This window comes from Lithobates pipiens, unplaced genomic scaffold, assembly GCF_037356315.1.
Source record: "Lithobates pipiens isolate NorthernLeopardFrog02 unplaced genomic scaffold, aLitPip1_a1.2 Scaffold_28, whole genome shotgun sequence".
Taxonomy (NCBI): Eukaryota; Metazoa; Chordata; class Amphibia; order Anura; family Ranidae; genus Lithobates; species Lithobates pipiens.
The window spans coordinates 8,615,688-8,638,641 of NW_027507789.1; the positions used below are offsets into that span (position 1 = coordinate 8,615,688).

General features: G+C 42.9%; 1 protein-coding gene and 1 long non-coding RNA gene across 4 annotated transcripts in view; one reads left to right on the forward strand and one right to left on the reverse strand.

Moving 5' to 3' along the window:
• The window catches only part of LOC143935063 (uncharacterized), a 33,949-nt gene extending 25,139 nt beyond the window's left edge, over positions 1-8,810 (forward strand). Inside the window, exon 3 of the long non-coding RNA XR_013263454.1 lies at positions 8,365-8,810. This is a non-coding gene — a long non-coding RNA (uncharacterized LOC143935063). The remainder of the gene's footprint in view (positions 1-8,364) is intronic.
• Positions 1-22,954, reverse strand: part of ABCA5 (ATP binding cassette subfamily A member 5) — a 175,782-nt gene that overhangs the window by 16,684 nt on the left and 136,144 nt on the right. For 2 of the 3 annotated variants that reach the window (XM_077458668.1, XM_077458667.1), the window contains 13 exons: positions 21,238-21,375; positions 19,879-19,992; positions 15,371-15,541; positions 13,771-13,884; positions 10,470-10,607; positions 9,692-9,763; positions 8,315-8,406; positions 6,670-6,787; positions 3,232-3,349; positions 3,056-3,147; positions 2,572-2,744; positions 1,551-1,626; positions 1,372-1,466 (listed from right to left, as the gene is read on the reverse strand). In XM_077458668.1, coding sequence (XP_077314794.1) covers positions 1,372-1,466; positions 1,551-1,626; positions 2,572-2,744; positions 3,056-3,147; positions 3,232-3,349; positions 6,670-6,787; positions 8,315-8,406; positions 9,692-9,763; positions 10,470-10,607; positions 13,771-13,884; positions 15,371-15,541; positions 19,879-19,992; positions 21,238-21,375 — 1,511 coding nt within the window. The remainder of the gene's footprint in view (positions 1-1,371; positions 1,467-1,550; positions 1,627-2,571; positions 2,745-3,055; positions 3,148-3,231; positions 3,350-6,669; positions 6,788-8,314; positions 8,407-9,691; positions 9,764-10,469; positions 10,608-13,770; positions 13,885-15,370; positions 15,542-19,878; positions 19,993-21,237; positions 21,376-22,954) is intronic. The other variant, XR_013263453.1, reaches the window with a different exon arrangement.

Here is a 22,954-nt window from a genome sequence, read left to right on the forward strand (position 1 = left end):
ATTGGTGATCAGTGGGAAGAATGTTCCTTACATTGGTGATCAGTGAGAAGAATGTTCCTTACATTGGTGATTAGTGGGAAGAATGTTCCTTACATTGGTGATCAGTGGGAGGAATGTTCCTTACATTGGTGATCAGTGAGAAGAATGTTCCTTACATTGGTGATCAGTGAGAAGAATATTCCTTACATTGGTGATCAGTGGGAAGAATGTTCCTTACATTGGTGATCAGTGAGAAGAATGTTCCTTTCTATGGTGGTCAGTGAGAAGAATGTTCCTTACATTGGTGGTCAGTGGGAGGAATGTTCCTTACATTGGTGATCAGTGGGAAGAATGTTCCTTACATTGGTGATCAGTGAGAAGAATGTTCCTTACATTGGTGATTAGTGGGAAGAATGTTCCTTACATTGGTGATCAGTGGGAGGAATGTTCCTTACATTGGTGATCAGTGGGAAGAATGTTCCTTACATTGGTGATTAGTGGGAAGAATGTTCCTTACATTGGTGATCAGTGAGAAGAATGTTCCTTACATTGGTGATCAGTGAGAAGAATGTTCCTTACATTGGTGATCAGTGGGAGGAATGTTCCTTACATTGGTGATCAGTGAGAAGAATGTTCCTTACATTGGTGATCAGTGAGAAGAATGTTCCTTACATTGGTGATCAGTGAGAAGAATGTTCCTTACATTGGTGATCAGTGAGAAGAATGATCCTTACATTGGTGATTAGTGGGAAGAATGTTCCTTACATTGGTGATCAGTGGGAAGAATGTTCCTTACATTGGTGATCAGTGGGAAGAATGTTCCTTACATTGGTGATCAGTGGGAAGAATGTTCCTTACATTGGTGATCAGTGAGAAGAATGTTCCTTACATTGGTGATCAGTGAGAAGAATGTTCCTTACATTGGTGATCAGTGAGAAGAATGATCCTTACATTGGTGATTAGTGGGAAGAATGTTCCTTACATTGGTGATCAGTGGGAAGAATGTTCCTTACATTGGTGATCAGTGGGAAGAATGTTCCTTACATTGGTGATCAGTGAGAAGAATGTTCCTTACATTGGTGATCAGTGAGAAGAATGTTCCTTACATTGGTAGTCAGTGGGAAGAATGTTCCTTACTTTAGGGTCAGAGTGGAGTGTCTTCTTAAATTGGTGGTGAGTGGGAAGATTAATTCTTAGTTTAGGGTCGGTGGGAAGAATGACATTTAGGTTGGGGGTCAGTGGGCATAATCTCCTTTTACATTGGTGGTCAGTGGGAAGAATGATGCTTACTTTGGGGTTAGTAGGCGAGGAACAAGTAGACATGGTGCTATACACAGTGCTGTGGAATATGCTTTAGCAATAAAGGTAATACTGTACATCCAAGGTACTCACCACAATTGTTGTTTGGCTTTAGGGTCCATCCCTGTGGAAGGTTCATCCAGAAGCACAATATCAGGGTTACCCAGCATGCTCACGGCAAAACACAGCTAGAGGAATGACATTAAATTATCCATAGGATGCGGAAACAGAAGAATGGAAATGCAAGGTGCATATCTAATGGGAGAAATCACCTTTCTCTGGGCTCCCGCTGACAGCTTCTTGGTAGGTTTCTGCCTGTCCTCTCTCATGTCCAGAGCCTCTACTATTCTGAAAACAAGGTCATAGTGAGAATCCCAGCAAACATAAAGGTCCAGTCCATTGCAGGTGTGTGTGAGCACAGAGGGTTGAGGGGGGGGGGGGACCCTACTATACGCTTTTATCTCTAATGCCGCGTACACACGACCGGACTTTTCGAGGGACTAGGTCCGACGGACTTTCGGCGGAGTTCTGACGGACTTTCCGAATGAACGGACTTGGCCACACACAATCACGCCAAAGTTCGACGGATTCGAACGTGATGACGTACGATCGGACTAGAATAAGGAAGTCCATAGCCAGTAGCCAATAGCTGCCCTCGCGTCGGTTTTTGTCCGTCGGACAAGCATACACACGAGCGGATCTCTCGGTAGGAACTGGGTCCGGCGGAGTTCCGGCGGAAAAATTTGAAACATGTTCCATTTCTAAAGTCTGACAGATTTTTGCAAATCAAAAGTCCGCTGCAGCCCACACACGATCGAATGGTCTGCCGGAATCGTTCCGTCGGACCTTTAATGTTGAAAAGTCCGGTCGTGTGTACGGGGCATAAGACACTCCAGTCCGTGAATTTCCAGCTCTGCCCACTCACTGTAGCTGAGTTTCCGAGTCTGTACACCTACTGTGCCCATTATGAGAGGTTCCCACCAGCCCTGTGCTGAATTTCAAGTTCTGTACGCCTGCTGTGCCCATTATGAGGGGTTCCCACCATCCCTGAGCTGAGTTCCCGGGTCTGTACACCTGCTGTGCCCGTTATGAGGGGTTCCCACCATCCCTGAGCTGAATTCCCAGGTCTGTACACCTGCTGTGCCCATTATGAGGGGTTCCCACCATTCAAGTTTTGAGTGGGGTGGCCCCTAAGAAGATATAATGTACATAGAATTCATGATCTCTGGGCCTCCAGATCTGGATCCTTCTATTAAATAATGACATTGTCGGATGAGACCGCATAGAACTCACCTGTCTATGACTTCTTTCAGGCTGCTCTGGCTCATGCCTTTGATGGAGCCGTAGGTCTCCAGGTGTTCCTGCACTCTGATCTCCGGCCACAGATGGTTTAATTGAGGTGCGTACCCCACATATCGTATTGGGCCCCCTGCTGTCTCTGTCGGGCCCGGATCTCCAACCCAGATCTGAAAACACATGTATATAGATGACATCAGTATGAGACTCTGAGATCATTCTGAATCCCTGGAAGGTGCATATGACTTCTAGGAAGAGCTGGGCCAGCACAGACAGCGATTAGCTCAGAAGAAGGGAGAGCTCTATGGAAAGGAAAAACTCTGCAACTATTTAATATTCTGGATTCTTCTGTGCTTCTACATGTAAATTTTTTGGGTTGGGATTTTTTTTGGACAAGCCTCGAACTCCCCTCTTCTGTTGCACTATGACAGGTTCTCTTTCCACATTACACAGAATACTAACAATCAGAACATTTGCTGACCTTCCCAGCATTCGGCTCCGTCTGTCCCACCATCATGTCCAGGATCGTACTTTTCCCGCATCCATTGGGTCCCACCAGCCCAAGAATCTCCCCTGGAATTGGAGGAAATGTTACGATGGTGACAACCACTTCCCGTGTACAGAGATGGATGGGGGGGGGGGGAGGGGGGGACTTACCTTTCCTTACACAGAAGGAGATGTTATTGACCACCAGCTTCCTCATCGTCTTCCCCACGATGGTCTTCCCCTTCTCATTGTACTCTTTGTGTAATCCGCTCACCATGATGGCCGGTTTCTGGGAGAGACAAAGGTTCATGTAGATGGAAACCCTCAATGAATGACATTTAGTTGGGTAAAGCTCTGAGTATAACGAACCATTTGTGCTCTTTCTTCCTGCATCTCAATGATGCGGATCTCCTTCGGCTTCTTTCAGCCACTTACTTTCTACATGCACCCCCCTCCAGTGTTGGCTGCACGTCATTGCTCTGGACAACAGTGACAACAGGCCATGCCCAGGTAATGTGTGTAGATCTGACGGGGGGACAACGTAGGAGCACAGTTTATAGAGGGTTGTCACTAGGGATGAGCCGAACACCCCCTGGTTCGGTTCGTACCAGAACCTTCGAACGGACCTAAAATTCGTACGAACTTTAGAACTCTATTAAAGTCTATGGAACTCGAACGTTCGAAATCAAAAGTGCTAATTTTAAAGGCTAATATGCAAGATATGCAACAGACAACACCAGCAATAAGGGGTATACTATCTTCAGGTGTATACTGTGCTGGAGGCACACAACACCCACTTTAATGCCTGCAGATGGCTGTATTAGAGAACACCAGCAATAAAGGGTAGATACAGGTGTATATTGTGCTGTGCTGGAGGCACACAACACCCACTAACTCCTGCAGATGCCTGTATTAGAGAACACCAGCAATAAAGGGTAGATACAGGTGTATATTGTACTGTGCTGGAAGCACACAACACCCACTAACTCCTGCAGATGGCTGTATTAGGCCCCTCTTACACTGGGGTGGTGTGGGCGTCGGTGGTAAAGTGCCACTATTTTTAGCAGCGCTTTACCGTCGTTTTAGCGGCGGTATGCGGCCACAAGCAGGCCGGTTTTAACCCCCGCTAGCGGCCAAAAAAGGGTTAAAACCGCCCGCAAAGCACCGCGCTTTGCCGGCGGTATAGCCACGCTGCCCCATTGATTTCAATGGGTAGGAGCAGTTTCCAAATATATTTTTTCACCATCCTGCTACCGCTCCAGAGTGAAAGGGGCCGGTTTTTTCAGGCGATATTTTTAGCGCTGTAGCGCCTGAAAACCGCCCCAGTGTGAAAGGGGTCTTAGAGAGCAACAGCAATAAAGGGTAGATACAGGTGTATACTGTGCTGGAGTCACACAACACCCACTAACTCCTACAGATGGCTGAGAAAAGAACACACTGTCCCTGCCTATCTAGCTCTTTCCCTGCATGCCAACACACTACACAAGGCCGCCGCGCTGGCGGCCTTATATAGTGTGGGGCGTGTACTAAACCCCCTGAGCTATAATTGGCCACCGGCATCCTGCCGGTGGCCAATTATGGCTCTCCTCGCTACCGGCGCTGTGATTGGCCAAGCATGCGGGGTCACGGTGCATGCTTGGCCAATCATGAGCCAGCAACGCACTGCGATGGCGTAGTGCATTGTGGACCCTTCGTGCCACACGAATTTGGTGCGAACGGTCCACAAAGTTCTGAATTCGCCGAACAGACGAACGGCCGATGTTCGAGTCGAACATGCGCGCGAATCCAATACCGAACTCATCCCTAGTTGTCACCCTACATCTCAACAATGATCTTCATGGTGGGATCATTTGGGATTCTTTTTGTGAAAGCTGCAGATTTAAAAAGACCGAAAACAACATGGACATGTGTGGGAGTTGTGTCACTCTGGGCCTGAAGATTACTATGCTTCAGCTTGTGAATGAACAGGAAGCCTCAGCACAGAGCACTTCCCATTCATTCACTGTCCACTGCAGCTGAGGCTGCCAAGAAAAGTAGTGGGGAATCTCTGTCCTCAGGTTCTTTCTCTGTCTCAAAAGTGAGACATCAGGGGTCTGTGTAGAACCCTGATATATCACCCCAGCCCCCGAATGGGGCTTCCTAAAAGATGTAAAAATATAATATTGTATAAAATAATAAAAAACATTTTTGTAAAATAAAATATTAAAAATCTACTGACACCGTCCACTGCTCTGCTGACACCGTCCTTTGCCTTACTGACACTTTTCTTTGCCTTACTGACACTTTTCTTTGCCCTACTGACACCGTCCACTGCCCTATTGACACCGTCCTCTACTCTACTGACTCCACCCACTGCCCTATTGACTCCATACACTGCCCTACTGACACTGTCCACTACTCTTCTGACACCGTCCACTGCTCTACTGACACCGTCCACTGCTCTACTGACACCGTGCACTGCTATCTTTATTACTGGCTATAAGATTATGCTAACTGTACCGTAACCCCTTTGCATTACATATTGATTAGTTTGGCGATTTCTTTGAGGATAGACCTGGTTACTTGCATAAATAATATTCACATTATAATAATAAAAAATGTCCGCATACCATTAAAAGTATATATGTGTGTGTGTGTATGTGTATATATATATATATATATATATATAATCTCAATTATATTATAATATTTTATATTATATTATTATTTTTTCTGGGTATACAAATATGGACATTAGTATTTTAATATTAATATTATTATAATATTACTAGTAATAAATAATATTAATATTATGCAGTTTTCTGTCCAGCCAGCAGGTGTCGCACTTGTCTCCTTTTCATATAATTAGCACTGTGCTCCATCCCCCCTATCAGATGTCTCAGTAAAATTTTCAATTAGACAAAGGGAGCTACAAAGCAATCTTCTCTGCAGCCATTTGTCTACACTTCTATACATTTATCACTTAGTGGCACAGTGGTGTAGTCGGTAGCACTTTCATCTAACAGTAAAAAGGGTTTCTGGTTTGAATCCCAACCATGACACTACCTGCCTGGAGTTTGCATGTTCTCCCTGTCCCTGCATGGGTTTCCTCTGGGAAATCTGGTTTCCTCCCACACTCCAAAGACATGCAGGTAGGTTAATTGGCTTCTGTCCACTATTGGCCCCTAGTATATGAATGGGGACCTTGGATTGTGGGCTCCTTGAAGGTAGGGACTGATGTGAGTGTACAATGTACAGGGATAGGGACAATTGTAGACACTCACTCAGGTTGAACTGGATGGACTGGTGTCTTTATTTAACCTTACTAACTATGTAACTGCTCTACAAGTTTACCCATTATAAAGGGGCACATTTTTTATAGCATATAGTAAAAAGAGATAAAATAAATAAATAAAAATGAACCCAACCCCATTAGTCCTTTAAATAAACCCCTCTAGGGATCTCTATCCATCATCACTGTGATATCACAAAGATAATAGAACAAACAATGTAACAAGAGGGCACACAGTCCATGGATACGGCTCTGGACGATGACCGGTAACACCACACTGAGACCTAATGAGTTAAACTGCACTACAAAGGAGGTACTACTGTCCAGGATGTCCGTACCTCATAAGAGTCGGATGCCATGTACTCGCCAACCCGCGCTCTTTCTGTCCGGACGTCCTCGTCTTCATCCTCCGGGACCTCGGTGAACTTCCATGCTTTGCCTTTCTTATCTTTCGTCCTGTGGCCCAGAGAAAGTAAAAGTCAAATCAGAGGCAACTGTATTGGCCGCCATCTTGAACAAAGACATTATTTCATTTGCTAGCCCAAAAATGTGGAAACAGGGCTGGTGCAAGGATTTTTGAGACCCTATGTGAAACCCTATGTGAAAACTCATTTTGCCGCTCTAATGGATCCACCCTCGACTCCACCCCATTTGCCCTGCCCATGTGACAGGATGTGGCGCTATACAGGAAGCATCGGCTTTGCTCCCTTGTCTCTAGTTACACTACTGGTCAAACGGGCCGGCTGCCCGAGACTGAGTTAGTTACATGCTGCAGCCTGCAGAGCATGCAGACTCGGAGGGAAACCAGCGGCCGGGAGCCCCTAGGCAGCAGTAGCGTGCCTAGTTTGCCTAGTAGCAGGACCGGCCCTGAGTGGAAACAAGAGTGACTGCGGAGGAAGACTCTGGGTTCCATCCAGTCTTCTGATGTTCATGATGTATCCACAGGCCTATCAGACAGGAGATCCAAGAAAACAGGTTCAAGTTGACAACCACCGTCCACGGTGCATTTGGTGGAACTTCTCGGATGATTAGACATGTGCAATCCGTTTTCGGTCCGAATGTGAATTGGGACCGATTTTTGGTTATTCGAAGATACAAATGTATCCGAATCTCCAAATGAAATAGTAACAAATTTTGGTGAAATTCATTTCACTTTGTTTATTCGTTTTCTAATGAATTCCACATTTTTGGAACGATTCGCAATTAGGTTGGTTGAAAAATGATTGACCAATTAAAATTCTGTGTGAAGAATAGCTGGTTGCAGTAGGCCGCTGCATCAACATGGGGACAAGGTGGTTTGGGGCAGAGCGAGTGCCCCCCCCCCCAATGTTGAGGGCATGTGTACTGGCATGGTTCAGGAGGGGGTGAGGGCACTAGTTTGCTCCTTCCCTTTCCTGACCTGCATGATTGGATAAGGGTCTGGTATGGATTTTAGGGGGGACCCCATGCCGTGTTTTTTTTTAATACTGGCATGGGTTCCCCTTAAAACTCATACCAGACCTGAAGGGCCTGGTATGGATGGGGGGGGGGGGGGGGGGGGCCACGCTGTTTTTTTTTTTCAAAATTTTTCATTGCCAGCATTATTTTGTTTACATTTCAGCTGTCAGTGGGGAAGCCGTTGACAGCTGATGAGTCATCGGTTGTTAAGGATGCGGCGGCCGGCTTCTCAGTCTGCTCCTTAACAACCAGCTATTCTTCACACAGAATTTCAATCGGTCGATTATTTTTCGAACCATCTCAATTCAAATTGTTCCAAAAATTGATTAAAAAATTAAACAAAATTAAATTAATAACATATCTAATCTATCCAAAAACATAACCAGTAGGCCAGTACAGTTGATCGGAGGAGGGAAATTGTGGAAGCAGGTTAGTGGGGGAGGAGAGCAGTAGGGGCCAGGAGTCACAGCGCCCCCTCCTTGTGATCACTGTATATTACATTCAATCTGTTCAATTAATTTCCAAACAAAAAAAAATGTATTCTACCTGAACAGGGAATCCTTTCTAATTGATTTTCCTCCATTCTTTACCTCTAGGTGGCGCAGGAGAAGCAGCAGGATAACGCACTGTATATATGGCTGTAGAGAAAGAAGAATTGTGATATTCATATATTGAGGACAGCTTCTCCCAAAAAAACATTTCAATAGAGCAGCCATCATGGAAGAGCAACAGACTGCAATACATACATGATGTGCCCTGTGACACGCCCCCTGCTGGTCAGAGCCAGAGTTCACTAATCAGTAGGGAGCATGAGCTTTAGGTCCAACCCAGAAGGGGGGGGGTGTGTCAGACCTCTGCAGAGGGACCACTGCCTCCCCACAGAGAGTATGGGTCCTTCTCTGGAAGCCAGCTGGCAAGAGACAGGCTTTTCTACTCAGGCTGTATCTGTTTTCTGAAGAAAACCAACTGCATGTTTTTGATCACCTTTTGTACATACCTGGAATGTATTTATCTGACATAAACCAAAACTTCAGTTGGGCTACACCTGAAAACTGTTATTATATAATAATAATGTGTATTTGTGTACTCTACAGTAAGTCTCTCTGAAAACCCCACTGTGGTCCCCAGAATACAGAGTGCAGATAATGACTTCCAGAAAGTTGGAATTAGTCTGGAAACGCCCTTCTCCATAGGACAGTGCCCAGGCTTAGGTGTATGGGGTTCAGGCACTGGCATTGTGGGATGGGGAGCATCTACACTGCATAGCCCAGAAGTCATAGCGGTGCCATGGAGAGGATTACAGAAGCCTTACACTTTCCTGTTAGGAAGCCCAACCCCCAGCCTTTCATTTATATTTTTGTTCTGGAAGGAGTGAGGGTTGGTTAGAGCCTATGGCAAGCTGTCATCATCACCCGTTTTCTACTGGGGAGATTTCTCCTCACTTCCTGTTGGGACAGGAAGGAGAAAGCTCACTTCCTGTTGGGACAGGAAGTAAGCACACATTTTTAGCAAAGTGGGGAAGGATTATAAATTCTGACACATTTTTATTACTGTCTGTGCTTTGCTGGCCTGGTGACTACTGCACCTTTCTTCTTTTTTTTTTCATGGGTGTCACAGGGTCAAAAAGGGAGGGAAATTCTCCCCAATGGGGTCACAGACAGAAAAAAAAACAGGCAAAAAATTGAATTCTTTCCAACTTTATCCAAAACTGAAAAGAAAACAATTGGGGTGTAGCCAGACTTTGATATACTTTAATAACAAAGACAAAAACAGCTGCACTGTCTGCTGCCCTCTGGTGGCTACAATACAGATATGAAATACCACTAAGAAAATATGACCCCAACAGGAGTCATAAAAAAATTAAATAAATTAAAATGTTACAATACCAACATTAAATACATAAAACATAAGAGATCTGCTTACAGATAAAACTGCCACCAACACCCGGCCGAGTTGTGTGTAGCTGTTTTCATCCCCTGAAACTTTCCAGGATTTCTGAAATAGAAAACAGAAAAAAAAAAACAATCCCTGCATTTCTGCTGCTCTCCTTATCTTCACTGCCACTCGTTAAGGACCCCTGCCTTGTTCATCAACTGCGCTTTCATCTGAACCCATCTAGCTACTACTGACCTTTGGCTTGTTTACTGACTACACTCCTGCTTGATCCCTACCTGATACCTTCCCCCGGCTTGCTCACCTCGACCTGGTACTAGCATGCAGCAAAACCCATCTCTACCATTAGGAGCTCTGGTTAATACCCGCTAGTACTTCTCTCTCTACTGCTACAGCCATTGGCCGCAAGCCTTATCCTATACCAGTGATGGCGATCCTTGGCACTCCAGATGTTTTGGAACTACATTTCCCATGATGCTCATGCACTCTTCAGTGTAGGTGAGCATCATGGGAAATGTAGTTCCAAAACATCTGGGGTGCCAAGGTTCGCCATCACTGTCCTATACCATGACAGCTGATGGAGGGTGATGGGAGGATCGGTGGTTAGGAAGCATCCCGCCAACCTTATGGCTAATTCATGGAAGCACCAACAACCAATGAAGTCATACCAGACTTTAGCATATCCTGTCTACTTCCATCAGGAGCTGTAGGGTGGCTCTGGTAAGGAACCATCTGCTGGTCATCAAATAAATATCAAGATCTGAAGAATCGGAAGAGCCAAACCTGCCTAACCCCACTCCATTCTTACCTTTAGGAAGCAGATCAAACATCCAATCAGGGGGTAGATGGGGATAAATAAAGAGAACAGGTCGTGGCAGAGGGTAAATATCAAATCGTTGCCGATGACAGAGACGAGCTCGACCGTGGTGATGGTGATCAGACACATCTGAAGGACCAAGAAGAAGGAAAAAAGAAGGTGACTAACGGTTCAGAAATATAACATTTATAGCGAGAAACCAGCTTCCCTGAACTACTGTATAAACAACGCGTTTCAAAAAAAATATATATATTTCTGGCAGGTGGAAAGTTTAGGCAACTAGATACATCTACACCTAGTTTTTAATGCTCTGTAGATGCCGAAAAGCCGGGCCATTTGCATCAGGCAAAGCTCTAACAATTCCAGATAGTGCTCCCGCTAACCTTGTTAAGAAAAAAGGGAAGGTGTAGCTAAATATAAATTAGCAATATTGAAACCCAAGATATTATTTTATTTAATTATCAAAAAAGCAATAAAGTTACACAAAATTCAGTTTAAAACGTTTATTTTAAATTTTAATTTTAAATACTTGCCCCGAGCCAATTTCAAACTGTACTTTATATTGTATACATCTATTTCTATTTGGATCATTAAATATCTTGGGTTCTAATATTGGTAATTTATATTTAGCTAATATTCCAATATTAGAACCCAAGATATTTATGCCAATATTAGAACCCAGGATATTTAATGATCCAAATAGAAATAAATGTATACAATATAAATAGCCTGGGTTCTAATATTGGCATCTATTTCTATTTGGATCATTATATATCTTGGATTCTAATATTGACAATTTATATTTAGCTAATATTCCAATATTAAAACCCAAGATATGTATGCCAATATTAGAACCCAGGATATTTATATTGTATACATTTATTTCTATTTGGATCATTAAATATCCTGGGTTCTAATATTGGCATAAATATCTTGGGTTCTAATATTGGAATATTAGCATAATATAAATTACCAATATTAGAACCCAAGATATTTAATGATCCAAACAGAAATAAAATGTATACAATATACAGTACAGTTTGAAATTGGCTTGGGCAAGTATTTAAAATTAAAATTTAAGATTAAACATTTTTAAACTGAACTTTGTGCAACTTTATTGCTTTTTGGAAAATAAAATAATATCTTGAGATGTGATATTTGGCAGTTTATATTTAAATACATCTTCCATCTTTTCTTTACAAGGTTAGAGGCATTAAAAGGGAAGGTGTAACTAAACATAAACTGCCAAATTATAGAACCCAAGATATTATTTTATTTAATGATCCAAATAGCAATAAATGTATACAATACACAGTTTTAAAATTGATTTGGGAAAGTATTTAAAATGAAAATGTAAAATTACAAAATTCTAAACTGAATTTTGTGTACCATTATTGCTATTTGGATCATTAAATAAAACTATCTTTGGGTTCTAATATTTGGCAGTTTATATGAAACCTTCCCTCCTTAGTTTACAAGGTAAGTGACGTTAGGAGGGGAGGTGTAATTAAATATAAAGTGCCAAATATTGGAACCCGAGATATGATTTTATTCAATGATCCAAATAGCAAAAAAAATGTACACAATATACAGTACAGTTTAAAATTGACATGGGAAAGTATATTTAAAATTAAAAATGACAAAATTAAAACTGAATTTTTGTGTATGTGTATTGCTATGTGGATCATTTCAATAAAAATATCTTGGGTTCTAATATTTGGCAGTTTATATTTAAATGCATTGTCCCTATTTTTTTTTAAAAGGTCAGTGGAAGGTGTATCTAAATATCAACTGCCAAATATTAGAACCCAAGATTTTATTTTATTTAATGATACCAATAAAGGTACACAAAATTCTGTTTAAAATTAGTCATTTTTATTTAAAAACTTGCCCAAGTCAATTTTTAAACTTTATTTTGTATACATTTATTGCTAAATAAAATAATAATATCTTGGGTTTCTAATAGTTGGCAGTTTACATTTAAATACACCCTCCCTCTACTCTTGACAAGGTTAGCGCCATTAGGAGGGAAGGTGTAACTAAATATGCAGTAAATTGCCAATTATTAGAGCCCAAGATATGTTTATATTCAATGATCCAAACAGCAATATATGTACACATAATACACTTTAAAATTGACAATGGCAAGTGTTTAAAATTAAAATGAAACATTTAAATTTTCTTTTTTTTTTTTTATCGGAACACAAATTATTAATTTTAAATTGAATTTTGTGTACCTTTATTGCTATTTGGATCATTAAATAAAATTATCTTGGGATTTAAAATTGGGCAGTTTATATTTAAATACACCTTCTCTCGTTTCTTTAGAAGGTTAGTGGCGTTAGGAGGAAAGGTGTATCTAAATATAAACTGCCAAATATTATAATTTAGATTTTCTTTCATTTAATGGTCCAAATAGCAAGGTACACGCAGTTCAGTTTAAAAATTGTAATTTTTAATTTTAAATACTTGACCAAGTCAATTTTGAAACTGAATTTGATATACATTTATTAAAAGGGTATTTTTAATGTTTTTAAATATATTTTAAATTGAATGGGTTGCTTTACAAGGTGAGGGTTTATATACACTTTAAAAATTATTGAAAAAATATTCCCATGATTGTTTCATGTATAGAAATGAAGACACTGCAAGCTGTTAGCCACTGTACACACGGTCGGACATTCTGCCAACCAAATCCGTTGGATTTTGTCCGACGGATTTTGTCCGAAACTGTTGCATACACACGGTCGGACGAAGTTGACGGAAAATCTGATCGTTCAGAACGTGATGATGTTATTTTGTTACGACGGGACTACATTCAGGCTAGTAGCCAATAGCTTTGATGTAGGAATTTGATCTGAGAATGCGTGGCACTTTGTCCCGATCGGAATTCTCTACACATGATCGGAGTATGTCCGATCGGAGCATTTTGTCGGAAAATATTTCCGGCAAGTTGGAAAATTTGGTCCGACGGAAACAGTCCGATGCAGACCACACACAGTCGGAATATCCGACAAAACGCTCCGATCGGACACATTCCGACGGAATCTCCGATCGTGTGTACAAGGGCTTAGTCTGAAGAGTCATGTTGAACTATATAATTACATCCAGGTCAAAGGAAAGAAAAGGAAACAGGAAGAACAAGCAATGCAATATTACCATAAACATATAGAGTCACTGTATTTATATAATAACTCCATAACAATGATAGAACGTAATTGATATTTAAGATGATTGAAAATACAGTATCTATCCCCCTTTAAGTCACCTAGTCATGGCCCATGTTACATACCATAGAAAAGAAAATGGACCACCACTGCCGGGTGTCACTGATGGATTTGTACATAAAGGAAGCCACGTAGGTTAGCAGCACCGTTGCAGGAACATAGCCGATTATGCAGAAGACCTGAAATAGAAAGCATTGCTTGATTGGTGGGGAATTTCCTTTTCTCCGATATTCATTGAGGGACACGGCTCACGCCCCACCTGGGCGTAAACCTTTTTTGGCAACTCTGTTAGCATAGATTTTTTGGTTTTGCTAGCCACAGACATGTCAATTTCATTCACATTCGTTCTACCAGGAATTGCAAAAATGAATCGTGAAAGATCAAAAAAAATAAAGAAACTAGCTTTGGGTTCTGAATCACCAGAAATGGACCATTTAGCCAAGGGTTTAATTGACAGCCAGAACTCGGTCAATAGCGAATTCTAAACCGAGTGGGAATCTGTGTAGGCAAAAAGGAAGGAATGCCTTCTGGTGGAAAGTGCCCAGTAATGGATTTTGGTGATGGGCCCTCTCGGAGATTGGGCTGCTGCCTTTTTTTGTGCGACCTTAGCGTCGTTTTAGCATGTAGACTTAAAAAGATAAAGGTTAAAAGAAAAGAACCGCCTCGGTGTCCAGAGAAATGGGACTCCTAAAATATGACTTATGAACATTTATTAAAAACTAGCAACATGTACATCAAGCCAAACGTGTTTTGGGGGGAACAGACTCCCCTCCTCTTCAGGGTAATTGCTACCTAATACAACTAAAGCTCCTGCCATTCATAAACCTTGATCCAACATAACACCTTGATCCAACATAACCGCTCATGGGAATTGTTCCCACCAAATAGTACTCAGAAACAGCCCTAAAGAAGGGGAGTCTATTCCCCCCCCCCCCCCCGAAACACGTAGGCTTGATGTACATGTTGCCAATTTTTAATAATCGCCCACAAACCATATTTTAGAGGTCACATTTCTCTTGGACTCCGGGCGCTCTTTTATTTTTTTATCTAAGTCTACATGCTGAAACGGTCTTGAGGTCACACAGAAAAGACAGCAGTCCAATCCTAAAGAGGGCCCATCGTCATCATCCATCACTGGGCGCTATCCACCGGAAGACATTTCTTCTTTTTTTTTGCCCACACGAATACCCACTCAGGACCAGTGACCAATCCAGTCAGTCCAGCGGGGTCTGCAACACAATCTAGATACACTTTTAATTTTAGGTAGCACCAACATTTCTGTCTATGGAATAGGTTTAATGACAGCTTCCATAAAGTCTTTTGAAATAAAGGAAAATTGCAATCCAATTGAAATGGAAAGGAGAAAAACCTAGGACAATCTTATAGTAAGTGCTCAGATTTTTCCCCCTTGTTCAATCAAGCTAGTTTCGATGCCATCTCCTTGCGGTTGACCGAAGCCACCAATTTATGTCTTCCATCCCTTGAGATTTTGACCATAGAAAAGGGAATAAAAAAAGTTTGATCTCTTAATGAAATTGTATGTGTATGGCCAGCTTTAAAGGCGGCGTGCCCGTCAAGTCCTCCAGTGAATATAAACATACAATATCTGAATGGACAATGAGATTTCACGGTATAGGACAGAAGGCAAGAAATACAGAAGCTCACCAAGGTGACGAAAGTTCCCACATAAAGCGAAATCCCCTTATTACAGATGAACAAAATCCCCAGCATGATGGAGAGAATCAACAGAAAAAAAAGCATGTCCACCGAAGCTTGTCCAACCCAATAGGCAGACTGGTAGAGGCCCGACATCTTCAGCTGGGTGTAGGCCTTCACCTGGTGTAAAGAGATGGACATGTAACATCAATCCATTAACTGCTGATGTATAATGGATATAGACTTGGGGTACCAACAGATACAAAAAAAAACAGGAAAAACACATTATGGAATGGAAGGGGGAGGTGAGACTAACCATCCTTCCTCATAAGAAATATTAATGTAGCCACCCTGCCTTAAGCAGAGGTGACTAGTAAATTTACTCTCCTCAAAGCACGGGGCTGCTGCTGTTCCCAGTTGCTGCCACTGGGTGTCACTCGCACTTGGGGCAATAGGCAAGGGAGGTATAACATTTTTGCATTATGAATATTTATATCCACCATCCACTAGTAGGTTTGATGCTAGTGGTGCATGCTGGGGGGGGGGGTATAAATATTTGTAATGGAAAATGGTGGATGACCGCACACTAGCACTTGGAAGATCTGAAAGTTGTTTTATAGAAGTGATCTATTGATGAAAGCATTACAGCCACTCAAAGAGAGCAGCAAACGTTAACGCGTTTCATGCTGTAAGTGCTTAAAGGAGTTGTAAAGGCAGAAGTTTTTTTTTTATCTTAACCACTTGCAGACCGGACCATTTTGCTGGTCAAAGACCAGACCACTTTTTGCGATTCGGCACTGTGTCGCTTTAAATGACAATTGTGCGGTCGTGCGACGTGGCTCCCAAACAAAATTGACGTCCTTTTTTTCCCACAAATAGAGCTTTCTTTTGGTGGTATTTGATCACCTCTGCGGTTTTTATTTTTTGCGCTATAACCAAAAATAGAGCGACAATTTTGAAAAAAACGCATAATTTTTTACTTTTTGTTATAATAAATATCCCCCAAAAATATATAAAAAAACATTTTTTTCCCTCAGTTTAGGCCGATACGTATTCTTCTACATATTTTTGGTTAAAAAAATCGCAATAAGCGATTATTGATTGGTTTGCGCAAAATTTATAGCGTTTACAAAATAGGGGATAGTTTTATGGCATTTTTATTAATAATTTTTTTTTTACTAGTAATGGCGGCGATCAGCGATTTTTATTGTGACTGCGACATTGTGGCGGACACATCGGATATTTTTGACACATTTTTGGGACCATTGTCATTTACACCGCAATCACTGCTATATAAATGCAGTGATTCCTGTGTAAATGACACTGGCAGTGAAGGGGTTAACCAGTGGGTGGCAGTGTAGGGGTTAAGTGTTCCTAGGGGAGTGTTACTAACTGTGAGGGCTGGGCTTTCATTTAGTGAACACTGATTTCTGCTCCAATCACATGGAGCAGAGATCAGCGTCACTAGTTGCTAGGCAGAATGGAGAAATGCTGTTTACAACGGCATTTCTTCATTCGGTCGCCCCGTGAGACGATTGCAGCTATGCCCGCGGCGATCGAGTCCACGGGACCCGCGACCGGACACACGGGGGTCCTGACCAGCACGGGAGCGCACCGCCGGCGGCGCGCTCCCGATGGCAGGGTGGCAAATTTAAAGGGACGTACAGGTAAGCCCATTTGCCTGCCCGTGCCATTCTGCCGATGTAGATCGGCGTGCGCTGGTCGGGAACCGGTTAATGCATTCTATACATTAACCACTTCCCGACCAGCGCACGACGATGTACGTCGACAGAATGGCATGGGCAGGCATATTGGCGTACATGTACGTCCAATATTCGTTGCCACCGTGCCATCGGGAGCGCGCCACCGGCGGCGAGCTCCCGCGCTGGTCGGGGCCCCCGTGAGTCCGGTCGCGGGACCCGCGGACTCGATCGCCGCGGGCATCCCCGCGATCGTCTCACGGAGCGGCCGAATGGAGGAAATGCTGTATAAACAACATTTTCCCATTCTGCCTAGCAACTAGTGACGCTGATCTCTGCTCCATGTGATTGGAGCAGAGATCAGTGTACACTAAATGACAGCCCAACCCCCCCACAGTTAGTAACACACCCCTAGGAACACTTAACCCCTACACTGCCACCCACTGGTTAACCCTTTCACTGCCAGTGTCATTTACACAGGAATCACTGCATTTATATAGCAGTGATTACTGTATAAATGACAATGGTCCCAAAAATGTGTCAAAAATGTCCGATGGGTCCCCCACAATGTCGCAGTCACAATAAAAATCGCTGATCGCCGCCATTACTAGTAAAAAAAAAAAATAATAAAAAATTATTAATAAAAATGCTATAAAACTATCCCTATGTTGTAAACGCTATAACTTTTGCGCAAACCAATCAATAATCGCTTATTGCGATTTTTTTTACCAAAAATATGTAGAAGAATACGTATCGGCCTAAACTGAGGGAAAAAAATGTTTTTTTTATATATTTTTGGGGGATATTTATTATTACAAAAAGTAAAAAATAATGCGTTTTTTTCAAAATTGTCGCTCTATTTTTGTTTATAGCGCAAAAAATAAAAACCGCAGGGGTGATCAAATACCACCAAAAGAAAGCTCTATTTGTGGGAAAAAAAGGACGTTAATTTTGTTTGGGAGCCACGTCGCACGACCGCACAATTGTCAGTTAAAGCGACGCAGTGCCGAATCGCAAAAAGTGGTCTGGTCTTTGACCAGCAAAATGGTCCGGTCTGAAAGTGGTTAAGATGAAAAACCTTCTGTGTGCAGCAGCCTCCCCAGCACCCCCCTAATTACCTACCTGAGCTCCTTCTCTCTCCAGCAATGTCCACGATCCCCTCAGCCTTCCAGTACACTCCTCCTGATTGGCTGAAACAGAGCAGCGGCGCTATTGGCTCCTGCGGCTGTCAATCAAAGTCAGTCAGCAACTCAGGGGAGAGAGGGGGCGAGGCCAGGTCAGGGCTCCGTGTCTGAATGGATACACAGAGATATGATTCAGCATGGGTGACTACCTGTAACAGGCTGCTGGCTGAGGGGCACTGAAAGGAGGGAGGGGCTAGGAGCAGCAAAGAGGGACCCGAGAAGAGGAGGATCAGGGCTGCTCTGTGCAAAACCAGCTACACAGAGGAGGTAAGTATAACATGTTTGTTGTTTTTTTTGTTTTGTTTTTAAAGCGAGCTTTTGCAATCACTTCAATCATAAAGACTATGATTAAGCACTTCCAGCATGAAATTTGTTAACGTTTGCTCCTATCTTTGAGTGTCTGTAATATTTCTATCAATGGGTCACTTCTAATAAATGATATTCTGGATCTTCCAAGCACTAGTGTGCAGTCAGCCACCTTTTTCCATTTGAGTTTTCAATGGCTGTGAACCGGACCAGCACATTCCTTTTTGAAGGGGGGAGGGGCAAGAAGAGGCAGACTGTCGTGGAGCGGAGAATTTTTTCACTATTGGCCTGTTTGGACTTTATTTCGTATTTGGGGAGTGGCCTGAAGAGTTTTGGGGGAAGTGTGTGCAGTAGATCTAGGCCAATAGACCTTTAGGACTAGGACAGATTCCTCAAGTTGCCCTGACTGGTGGAGGAGCATACAGCACCCAAAGTGGAGGGCCAGGGAGAGACGTCCTGCTAAAGGGGGATTAGGTTTGCCCTCAGAAGAAGTATCTGAAACCCTAACCCAGTGAGGGCAAACCTTGGCACCCCAGATGTTTTGGAACTACATTTCCCATGATGCTCTGGCACTATGCAGTGTAGTGGAGCGTCATGGGAAATGTAGTTCGAAAACATCTGGGGTGCCAAGGTTCACCATCACTGACCTAACCCTTTCTCCCTGTGAGCCAGAGGAATAAAAAAACTTGGAAAGACTAAAGTGACTGGCACTCTTCATTCTTGAATTTCTCCACTGCGGTCAAGGATTCAACCTGGGGTGATGTCAGTTGCCCCTTCTCTGGGGGGGGGGGGGGTTTCCTTTCCTGTTAAGGGAGGGGTTGCTACATTTTAGCAGAATTGTTTAATAAGAGAAAAGCAACAGGTTGACCTAATTGCCCTTACACTCGTCTTCTGTTCAATCCTGAGGAGCAAAAACCTTACGTATGCTCTAAGTCAGGGATATGCAATTAGCGAACCTCCAGCTTTTGCAAAACTACAAGTCCCATCATGCCTCTGCCTCTGGGTGTCATGCTTGTGGCTGTCAGTCTTGCTAGGCCTCATGGGAATTGTAGTTCTGCAACAGCTGGAGGTCCGCTATTTGCATATCCCTGCTCTAAGTCATTCTGCTTTGAGCTTACACAGGGCTAAGGACTCTCCCTCTGACCCCATATGGCAATTCTGGTGTCTGGCAATTGGTTCTGAACACTGCATTGTGGGAGGAAGAGGACAGAATCACATGCTCCCGATACCCAGAGTACCAGGAACAATGTCACTACAGAACTACGGAAAGGATGGCACGAAGGGTCTATGGGTATTGAAGCTGGGCAAACAGCATACCAGCTCTTACCTTATGGTTGTAGATGTTCTCCATGGCAAAATAAGGCAACATCCCAGCAGCTAAAATTCCCAGATATATGACCAGGAAGTACAGAGTGATCTTGTATGATACATCTAAGTATTCCTGAAGACATAAAATATACAATTATTATAAGTGTGATTTAATGGCTCTCATGAGCAGAAGAAAATATCTTTATTCAATACATGCAAATCAGGCTTATTTCATTGATATATAAACGAGAATAGTACAGTCTTCACTGCGGAGCTCCATAATTATATAAAACCTTTGAGTTGAAGCTGCACTGTTGGGTTTCTAAAGAGAAGGCATGGCATGTTTACTTACAGACTGTCTCTCTCTAACTGAAACTTTACAAGGCCTTCTCAACAGAGGAGGGGGAAGTTGAAGGAGTCATTTTTTGACTAATGTGCTATGTGTGAGTTCCTATGTCTGTACACCTGCTGTACCCTTTATAAGGGGTTCCCAGCATACCTGCACTGAGTTTCCAAGTGTGTACACCTATTGTGCCCATTGTGAGGGATTCCCGCCATTCCTGTGCTGAGTTCCCAAGTCTGAACACCCGCTGCGCCTATTATGAGAAGTTCCCACCATCCCTGTGCTAAGTTCCGGGGTCTGTTCCCCCTGCTGTGCCCAGCATCAGGGGTTCCTACCATCCCTGTGCTAATTTGGGGGTCTGTATACCCGTTGTGCCCATTATCAGGGATTTATACCATACATGGGCCGAGTTCCTGGGTCTGTACACCTGCTGCGCCCATTATGAGGGGTTCCCACCATCCCTGTGCTGATTTCCCCTGTCTGTACACCTGCTGTGCCCATTATTAGGGTTCCCACCATCCCTGTGCTGATTTCCTGTGTCTGTACACCTGCTGTGCCCATTATTAGGGTTCCCACCATCCCTGTGCTGATTTCCTGTGTCTGTACACCTGCTGTGCCCATTATTAGGGTTCCCACCATCCCTGTACTGATTTACCCTGTCTGTACACCTGCTGTGCCCATTATAAGGGTTGCTACCATCCCTGTGCTAAGTTTGCGGGTCTGTACACCTGCTGTGCCCATTATGAGCTGTTCCCACCATCCCTGGTGGATTTTTTTAGTGGTCTCGTTTTATGGAGAATGTAACAGGAGTTGCTGAGACACACAAAAGTGGGAACACCCAAAGTTCCCAGGTGGACAGTAGCAGAATCAGAAATTATAGGAGGGGCAGTGCGATGTTGCAGCATTCAAAACCCATAAGAAGCAAGAGCCTACTCAACCCACCAGGCTTCACCTGCAACTAAAATACATCTTTTGGGGAAATGGCCTTTAAAAATGGCACCCGTTCAGGCGTGTCGTATTAGAATGAGCTCTCACCTTGGGGAAAGGGCTGCTCCACACTTGGATGCTCTCGTTGACATGCAGCTGTCTCAGCAGAGTGTTACTGATGGTGTTAATGAGGACCGGTAGGGAGTGCACCATGGTACTATTGAACACGACTTCATAGATGAAATACTGGAAGACACAAACACAAGATGGTGCAGTGATGACCCCTCTAGATGTGCCGTAATCGTTTCTGCTCATTATCTGTAAAATGCACTGATGCAGATTCTATAGGACTGAACAGGAGGGCAGAGATTCAACCCAGTGACACCAAGACTAGAAATAAGGGATGGGGGTGTCACTAGGACAGGAAGGCAATCCTTTCACCAGATTTCATCTTTCGCATTCCAGTTGTCAATGGAAGATTTTTCTATTGCACTGAGTGAACGCCCAACTTCTGCCCCTTAAGTCTTCATCAACTGCATATCCTCCATCTTGGAATAAGTCATGTGATAGGAGGAAATATCCCCAAGGGGGGGGGACAGAGAACAGAGGATCCAACCCTTACTCATTGTATGTCTAAATGGTGATGGACTTTAAGCATTTGAGAATTTTAAACGTAGGAGATCAGTCCTAAAAGAACTTCAACAAAGGTATCTCCTACATTCAGCTGACTTTATGCCACCATTATTAAAGTGTTACTAAACCCAGGAGCCTGCATTTATTATATCTGGTACCCCACAGTACACAGAACATAGTAATGCTATTATTCTAATAAATATAAACGGCTAAATAAAAAATTTTTATCAGCAGAATATAGCAGTCTTGTGACTTCTATCAGTGTCTGGTTAAAGCTTTTAGGAGGAGTTTTTATTCTCCTCTGACTGTCCTATGAGGCTGCATGACTCCTGACCCTCTGTCTGGATGCTGTTCACATGCACACGCCAAAAAAAAAACCAAAAAAAACTCTTAAGCAATTCGCAACAAACTGAGCATGTGCAGAGTGACTCCAAGACTCTGTTCTATCAAGAGATGGTTTGGGGACAGTAGAAAAGGGGGAGGATCAGAGAAGGCAGGATCAAACAGCCTTTTATAACAAGCATACTTTACTGCATATACAGACTGATTTTAGTGTTGTGGGTTTAGAGCAATTGCTTGCACACTGCCAAAATGCCGCCAAATCTGTGTAAAATGACACCTGCAAATGTCACTTTGTAACAATCTATTGTTACAGTAATACTTTGACACAATCTATTGTTACATTGTATTTACTCTTTCATTCATATGCAGATCATAAGCTGTGACCTTTTATCTGCATATGGCATCGGTTAAAGGAATGTTGTAAGTAAAAAAAAAAAAAAAAATTTTTTATTTTACAGTCATTATTTAAAGTCTTAACCTCAATCCCCCTCAATTCTTTCATCTTCATAGCTATAATTTTCCAGCATTTTTTTTTTTTTTTTTACTATTATTAACAACTTTTTTTTTTCTTAGCCATTGTAACAATCTATTGTCTATTGTATTTATTCTTTCATTCAGGCCGAGCAAAAGTTCAGACCGAACATCGCCTGTTCACCCCTTCGGGGGAAACACCCAAATTTGCAGGGCGGCACAGTGCATTTTAAGCCCTGATTGGGCAAAGCTTTTCCCAATCAGGGCACAGTGAACAGCTGGTTGCTAAGGAGCGGGCCGGGAAAGGGCGCAGCCACCTGGCCTTCGTCACCTGGTTACACCGCACCCCTTGTGACATCACCGACCGGTGCATGCTGGG